We start from the raw sequence: 8,663 nt of genomic DNA, 5'->3' as shown, positions 1-8,663 counted from the left end.
AGTTTAAAATTTTTCACTGTGAAAAATCAACTAAGTACAAAAAACAGTAATGCAGGAAATGGACAAAAAGCTATAAGGCATACAGGCATACTTGTGGAGGTGCTGTGGGTTCAGTTTCAGACCATCTCAATGAAGCTAATATCACAATAAGATCAGGGAATTCCCTGGTAGTTCAGTCGGTAAAGAATCTGCCTGCAGTGCAGGAGACCCAGGTTCAGTCCCCAGCTTGGGAAGATACCCTGGAGAAGGAAATGACAACCCACTCCAGTATTCTTGCCTGGAAATCCCATGGACAGAGGAGCCTGGTGGGCTACAGCCCACAGGGTCGCAAGAGTCAGACAGACTGCGCATCTAAACCACCACCACCATAATAAAGCAAGCACCAAAAAATTTCTCATTACCCAGTGCATATAAAAATTATCCTTATATTAAGTCTATTAAATATGCAACAGCATTATTAAAAAAAAAAAAAGGCATATACCTTAATTCAAAATACCTTATTGCTAAAAAATGCTAACCATCATTTGAGTTGTGGTAGTAATATTAAGGATTAGTGATGGCACATCACCATGATAGGAATTTCCAAAATCTAACAGACACAAAGTACTGTTGGGAAAATGGCACAAACCAACCTTTTCATTGCAAGGCTGCCACAAACCTTCATTATAAAAAGTGCAATATCTGCAAAGTGCAATAAAACTAGGTATGCCTATTAAAAAAATACTGTAAGTGACAGAAGTCTCTCCTTATCTGTCATTACTTTAAGTGTAAGTGGACTAAACTCTTAAAGAAAAGACAGATTTGTAGAATGGGTAAAAACATATGCTCAAACTCCAACTTGCAGTTATCTATATGCCACTGAGATCCAAAGACCCAAACAAGCAAAGTGAAAGGATGGAAAAAGAAATACAATGCCAACAGTAACCAGGAGAACATGCATGGCTATTCTAAGAGCAGACAAAATAGACTTTAAATCAAAAAAGGTTTTAAAAGACAAAGAAGGACATTATATATGTTAAAAGGCTAGGTACAGAAGTAAGACACACCAGTTATAAATATTTACATACCTAGTGACTGGCCATCAAAATATATGAGGCCAAAACCTAAAAGAATTCAAGAAAAATAGACGGCTTTACAGTAATAGTTGAAGACTTCAATGCCCCCTCCCTCACAATGATAGATCAGACAGAAGATGAGGAAATAGGACTTAAATAATAAATAAACTAACTAGATCCAACAAATATATACAGAACACTCTCCCCCAAATTAGCAGCATACATTCTTTAAGTGCATATGAGACATTTTCCAGGACAGACCATATGTTAAGCCGCAAACTTAGTCAAAAGATTTTAAAAAACACATATCACACTAAAAATCAAAACGAGATAAAAGTTAGTGAAAACTGGGGGAAAAAAATCACAAATTGTGGAAATTAAACCAATGGATCAAAGAAATCAAAAGGGAAATGAGAAAATACTTAGAGAAAAAGGAAAACAAAAGTACAACATTTCAAAACAAGGGATGTAGCAAAAGTGGTGCTAAGGGAGAAATTTACAGCTATAAACACACTAAAATCAGGAAACTAAAACCCCACAAGCTATGAAACACAAAAACAAATCAACAAACATCTCAAAATAACAAACTTACAATTTAAGGAACTAGAAAAAGAGGAACTAAACACAAAGGTAGCAGAGAGAAAGATACAATAAAGATTAGAGCAGAGAATAAAATGAAGCAAAGAAAAATAGAGAAAAATCGAAAAACAAAATTTGGGGACTTCCCTGATGGTCACGTAGTTAAGAATCTGCCTGTCAATGCAGAGGACACAGGTTCAATCCCTAGTCCAGAAAGATCCCACATGACATGGAACAATTAAGCCCATGCACAACAACTACTGAGCACAGGCTCTAGAGCCCGTGACCTTAACTGCTCAGCCTGTGTGTTCCCATTCCTGAAGCCTACACACGTAGAGCCCGTGCTCCACAGCGAGAGAAGCCACCACAAGAAGTAACACCAATCCTTTTCAAACTCTCCAGAAAATAAGAGGAGGAATACTTCTCAACTCATTCTATGAAGTGAGCATCACCCTGATACCAAAACCAGACAAAAACACTGTAAGAAAGGAAAACTACAGGCCAATATCCCTTAAAAACAGATAAAAAATCGTCAACAAAATACGAGCAAAATGAATTTGACAGCCTATTTTAAAAACTACATATCATGACCAAGTGGGATTTATTCCTGGAATATAAAGACAGTTCAACATACGGAAATCAATTGATATAATATGTCACAAAAAGTAAGACACGACTGAGCACGTACACAAGCACATCACATAACCAGAATGAAGGGGGAAAAAAAAACAACACCACATGATCATCTCAATTCATGAAGAAAAAGCATCTGACAAAATTCAACACACTTTCAAGATAAAAATACTCAACAAACAAGGGATATAAGAAAACTATCTAAATATAATAAAAGCCATATTTATAAAAAACCCACAGTGAATATCACATTCAATAGTGAAAGACTGAAAGCTTTCCTTAATATCAAGAATAAGGTAAGGATGCTCACTTTCAACACCTGCATTCAACACACTTCTGGAAGTCCAAGCCACAGCAATCAGGCAAGAAAAAGAAATAGAAGGTATCAAATTGGAAAAGAAGAAGTAATATTATCAGTCTGTAGATGACATGAGCTTATATGTAGAAAACTCCAAAGATTCCATCAAAAAATTATTTTTTCTAATTCTATTAGAATTAATCAATGAATTAGGCAAAGCAGCAGGATAAATAAAATTCAGTTACAGTTCCCTGAATGAACAGTAAACAATCTGAAAAGGAAATTATATGAAAACAATTCCATTTACAACAGCATCAAAAAGAACAAAGTACTTAGAAATTACCAAGTAAAAGACGTGCATGGGCTTCCCTAGTAGCTCAAGATGGTAAAGCATCTGACTGCAATGCAGGAGACTGGGGTTCAATCCCTAGGTTGGGAAGATCCCCTGGAGAAGGAAATGGCAACCCACTCCAGTATCCTTGCCTGGAAAATCCCACGGACAGAAGAACCTGGTGGGCTGTACAATCCATGGGGTCACAAAGAATCCGACACGACTCAGTGACTAACACACAAAAGACTTGAACAGTGAAAACTGCAAGACACTGGTGAAAGATATTACGGAAAACATAACTGGAAACTCATCCTGTGTTCTGGATCCAAACATTAATTCAAACATTAGTTTTGTTAAAATGTGCATACTCAAAGCAATGTATAGATTCCTGCAATCCATGTCAAAGTTCCAATGACATTTTTTGCAGAAATAAAAAATCCATCCTACAATTTATACGGAATCTCAAAGGACCCTGAATAGACAAAACAATCTCGAAAATGAAAAACCAATAGAACAGACTTTTGGACTCTGTGGGAGAAGGCAAGGGTGGGATATTCTGAGAGAATAGCATTGAAACAAGTATACTATCAAGTTTGAAACAGATCGCCAGCCCAGGTTGGATGCATGAGACAAGTGCTCAGGGCTGGTGCACTGGGAAGACCCAGAGGGATGGGATGGGGAGGGAGTTGGGAGGGGGGATCAGGATGGGGAACACATGTAAATCCATGGCTGATTCATGTCAATGTATGGCAAAAACCACTATAATATTGTAAAGTAATTAGCCTCCAACTAATAAAAATAAATGGGAAAAAAAAAAGAAAAACCAAGCAGGAAGACTCACATTTCCTGATTCCAAAACTTACTACAAAGCCACAGTAATCAAAACAATGGGGTAATGACATATAGATGAATGGAACATTAGTCCAGAATAAACCTTGTCATACATGGTCAAATGATTTTTGACAAGGGTGCCAAGACCATTCAATGGGGAAAAGACAGTTTTTTCAACAAATGATGCTAGGAAAACTACACATCCACATGCGAAAGAATGAGATTGGACCCTTACCTAATACCATATACAAAAATTAACTCAACACAGATAAAGGATCCAAATCTGAGATCCAAAACAATAAAACTCATATACCCTGAGAAAACCATAATTCTAAAAGACATATGTACTCCAATGTTCAATGCAGCACTATTTATTTACAATATCCAGGACATGGAAGCAACCTAGGTGTCCATCGACAGATGAATGGATAAAGAAATTGTGATACCTATATACAATGGAATGTTACTTAGCCACAAAAAGGAATGAATTAGAGGCAGTTGAACTGTAGTGAATGAACGTAGAGCCTGTTATACAGAATAAAGTAAGTCAGGAAGAGAAAAACAAATATCATATATGAATGCATATATATGAATCTAGAAAAATAGTATTGATGATCCTATTTCCAGGGCAGGAATAGACACAGAGTACAGACTTGTGAACACAGAGAACTTCCCCTTGTGGGAGAAGAAGGTAGGATGAATTGAGAGTAGCACTGAAATATATACATTACCATGTGGAAATAATGAAAGATTTTATTTTCTTAGGTTCCAATATCACTGCAGACGGTGACTGCAGCCATGAAATTAAAAGATGCTTGCTCCTTGGAAGAAAAGCTATGACAAATCTAGATAGTATATTAAAAAGAAGAGACATCACTTTGCCAACAAAGGTCTGTATAGTCAAAGCTATGGTTTTCCCAGTAGTCACGTACAGATCTGAGAGTTGGACCATAAAGAAGGCTGAGTACCAAAGAATTGATACTTTTGAATCGTGGTGCTACAGAAGATTCTTCAGAGTCCCTTGGATGGCAAGGAGATCAAAGCTGTCAATCCTAAAGAAAATCAACCCTGAATATACATGGGAAGGACTGATGCTGATGCTAAAGCTCCAATACTTTGGCCACCTAATGCAAAGAGCCAACTCAAAGGAAAAAACCAACGCTGGGAAAGATTAAAGGCAGGAGGAGAAGGAGACGACAGAGGATGAGATGGCTAGATAGCATGAATGGACACAAGTTTGAGCAAACTCCAGGAGATAGTAAAGGACAAGGAAGCCTGGCATGCTGTAGTCCATGGGGTTGCAAAGAGTCAGACATGACTTTGCAAGTGAACAACAACAACAATGGTTGGTTCCCTTGTTAAAAGGCAGAAACCAACACAACACTGTAAAGCAATTATCCTCCAATTAAAAAAAAAAATACAACTCTTAGAAGAAAAAAAAAACAAATGGTTCACAACATTGCATTTAGCAATGACTTCTTAGATATCACAGCAAAGGCCAGGTGACCACACCCCTCCCCAAAAACGATGCCATGGAAATATTTAAATTTTTTGCATTAAAAGACACTGTCTGGAGTAAAAGGCAACACACATAATAGGAGAAAATATTTGTAAATTATATATCTGATGAGGGATTAGTATCCAGAATGTGCAGAGAACTAAAACTCAACAACAAAAAACCAAACAACCCAATCTGAAAATGGACAAAGGACTAGAATAGACATTTCTCCAAAGAAGATACACAAATGGTCAATAAGAATATGAAAAATACTTAAGATCATTAATTATTAGGGAATTGCAATCAAAGACCACTTCACATCCTTTAGACAGCTACTGCCAAAAAAAAAAAACATTAACAGCAAGTGTTAACAAAGACGTAAAGAAATTGGAACTCTGTGAACTGTTTGGTAGGAATGCAAAATGGTACAGCCAGTATGGAGAACAGTGCAGTGGTTCCTCAACAAAATAAAAATAGAACTAGCATATGATCCAGCAACTCTGCTTCTGGGTATGTACCCAGAAGAATAGAAAGCAGGGTCTCAAAAGAGATACTGTACACCAATATTCATTGCAGCATTATATACAAAAGCTAAAATGCAGAAGACACAAACCAAATGTCTATTGATGGAAGAATGGATAAATAAAATGTGGTACAAATAGACAAAAGATTATTCAGCCTTTTAAGAGAACAATTAAAATTCTACAATATGATACAACATGGATAAACCTTGAGGACGTGCTAATTGAAATCAGTCAGTCACAAAAAAACAAATAATGTATGATTCCACTCACATGAGGTTTACAGGTACTAACAGTAGTCTAAATAATGAAATATAATTGTGGCGGTCAGGGAATAGACAATCATTGTTAATGGTTACAGAGATTTAGTTTTAGAAAATGAAGTTATGGAGATAGATGGTAATAATGACTGCAGAACAGTATGCTGCTGCTGCTGCTAAGTCACGCTAGTCATGTCCGACTCTGTGCAACCCCATAGATGGCAGCCCACCAGGCTCCCCCGTCACTGGGATTCTCCAGGCAAGAACACTGGAGTACAGTATAAATGCATGTAATACCTATATACTTAAAAATGGCTAAGACCGTAAATTTTATGTTATTTGTATTTTACCACAATTTAAATTTTTTAAAAAATTTTAAAAAGAGGGAAATTCTGCTATTTTCAATAACACAGATAAACCTGGAGGACCTTTTGCTAAGTAAAATAAGCCAGACACAGAAAGACAAGTATTATATGATCTTACTTATGTGAGGAATCTAAAATAGTCAAACTTGTAGACAGTAGAATAGTGGTTTCCAGAGACTGAGGGAAGGAGGAAACAAGGACATATTAGTCAAAGGGCAAAAAGTTTCAGTTACACAAGATGAATATATGCAAGAGACCCTCTGTACAACATAGTACCCATAGTGAAACATATAATATTGTGGGAATTCTCTGGTAGTCCAGTGATTAGGACTCAGTGCTATCACTGCCAGGGTCCCAGGTTCTAATACTGGTCATGAAGATAGGGGCTTCCCAAGTGCCACAGTGGGAAAGAATCCACCTTCTACTGCAGGAGATGCAAGAGATGTGGGTTCAGTCCCAGGGTCGGGAAGATCCCCTGGAGAAGGAAATGGCAACCCACTCCATTATTCTTGCCTGGAAAATTCCATGGACAGAGGAGCCTGGTGGGCTACAGTCCATGAGGTTGCAAAGAGTCAGAAACAACTGATCACATACACACACACACAGGAAACTAAGATCCCACTACAAGGCAATAAAAATAATGAAGTTGTATTCATTCATGACCATTCTTGTCTTATAATTAGTTAGTCTAAACTCTAAAAATTTTGGTTAAGTTTTACACAAAAGTAAAAGGTAAGAATTGTGTCCTCTCAAATCTCCTTTGAACCCTAGGCAAACTCATTTTCTATAACTCAACTTAAGAGAAAGAAATTAAGCATCCTGTCTAGAATTCTCAGAAACGCAAGGAATACTTTTAAGCTTTCTGACACTGAAAAAAAGAGAGAATAATTTCATTAATCATAGATAAGACTTTCAAGAATACCCGAAATAGAACTTTGAACTGTGATCGACATAAAAACAAAATTCTAAAATCCGTTTAAAATCAAGTAATATCAAAGATAAAATTACAATACCAGCTCTAACCTCCTAACTCTGTTATCTTTCCTATATAAGAAGCCAAAATTCTATGTCTCAGAAAAGCCAAATTTCCCCCCTTAACACTCTCTACACACAAAAAAATACTCAACCAATGTTGCTGACCAAATGACTAAACCACGAAGAGTTGCAAAACACAAAATAAATCCTGCTGTTACCTACATCAATGGATTTCTGAGCCAGTATCCCAGCTATGAAGTTGAAATCGTGACTACTGCATAACTATAAAAAAGGGAAATTCCAAACCTAGGGTACATATCCATATACATATCTGGTATCTCACTGGTGCAGTCAAAAGAAAGTGACAGCAATAATTCTTACCCTCCAATTCCAAATTCGTTTGAGCCTGTTGGGGGTTTTCTCCAGAATCTGTAGAAATTCATGTGTCAGTTCTACAAATGAAATTAGAACATTTAAGAAAAATTCAGAAAGGCAGAAGTAATGAAACAAGAATAACCTCAACTAACCGTATTCATCTGAAATCAAGTCACCTTTGGCCAGATATGTGACAGATCAAGAACAAGTGCTTTTCAAGGTCTCTTACTCTAAAACTTACCATCTAAAAGTTCCAAGGTCACAGTGGCGTCAACATACTCCCACCAGTGCTTCCCATCAGTTGAGACTGGGATCTCCCAGTTGGACCACTTGCAAGCCAGATGAATGCAGACACAGGCCACCACAGGAGGTGTGTACTGCAGGCTAAATGTGGTCAAATGCAGGCTGACATCAGAGGGAAGGAAACAAGAGAGTATCATGAGCTCTCCATTCTGAACCCAAAGTTAAAAAACTCTCCATTATTTAAAAAAAAAAAAAGTAAAAAAAAAAAAGATAAAAACACTGGAGAGCAAGAAAGGCAAGAAATAGCCAGAGCTCTGATCCAACACCCAACCTAATCTTTCCATTAACCCATCTGCTCAGGTAACAACTTTTCTAATTTTTTTGACTATACATCATTTAATCCACACACTGATGAAGGACCGGAAAAAATAAAAACAAAAATAAAAGACTGAGTACTCAGTTTTTTTAAATAAGGATTAATCATCCTGAGAATAAGTTCAGAACATAAGAAAAACTTTAAGACTTTTAATATGTACAATCCCTAAGTCAAATACTTAAGGAACTATCCTAAAAATTATCTTATTTCTTGCCAGTCATAGGTCTGGTCTCTTTTAAATAATGAATAGATAATCACTCTCTCAAGTGTGAACATGCTTGATAGTTTATTTTTAAAATCTCTCCCATCAGGCTATAAAAATG

At 36.7% G+C, this 8,663-nt stretch overlaps 1 protein-coding gene across 2 annotated transcripts in view; it reads right to left on the bottom strand.

The window, feature by feature from the left end:
- Nucleotides 1–8,663, bottom strand: part of CCNT1 (cyclin T1) — a 40,243-nt gene that overhangs the window by 7,505 nt on the left and 24,075 nt on the right. For both annotated transcript variants that reach the window (XM_061129003.1, XM_061129013.1), the window contains 2 exons: nucleotides 7,963–8,126; nucleotides 7,728–7,798 (listed from right to left, as the gene is read on the bottom strand). In XM_061129003.1, the coding sequence (XP_060984986.1) occupies nucleotides 7,728–7,798; nucleotides 7,963–8,126 (235 nt within the window). The remainder of the gene's footprint in view (nucleotides 1–7,727; nucleotides 7,799–7,962; nucleotides 8,127–8,663) is intronic.

The sequence above is a fragment of the Dama dama genome, chromosome 3 (genome assembly GCF_033118175.1).
Source record: "Dama dama isolate Ldn47 chromosome 3, ASM3311817v1, whole genome shotgun sequence".
NCBI classification, from domain to species: domain Eukaryota; kingdom Metazoa; phylum Chordata; class Mammalia; order Artiodactyla; family Cervidae; genus Dama; species Dama dama.
The sequence above is the reverse complement of the archived record's forward strand: the minus strand, read 5'-3'. Positions and strand labels throughout refer to the sequence as shown.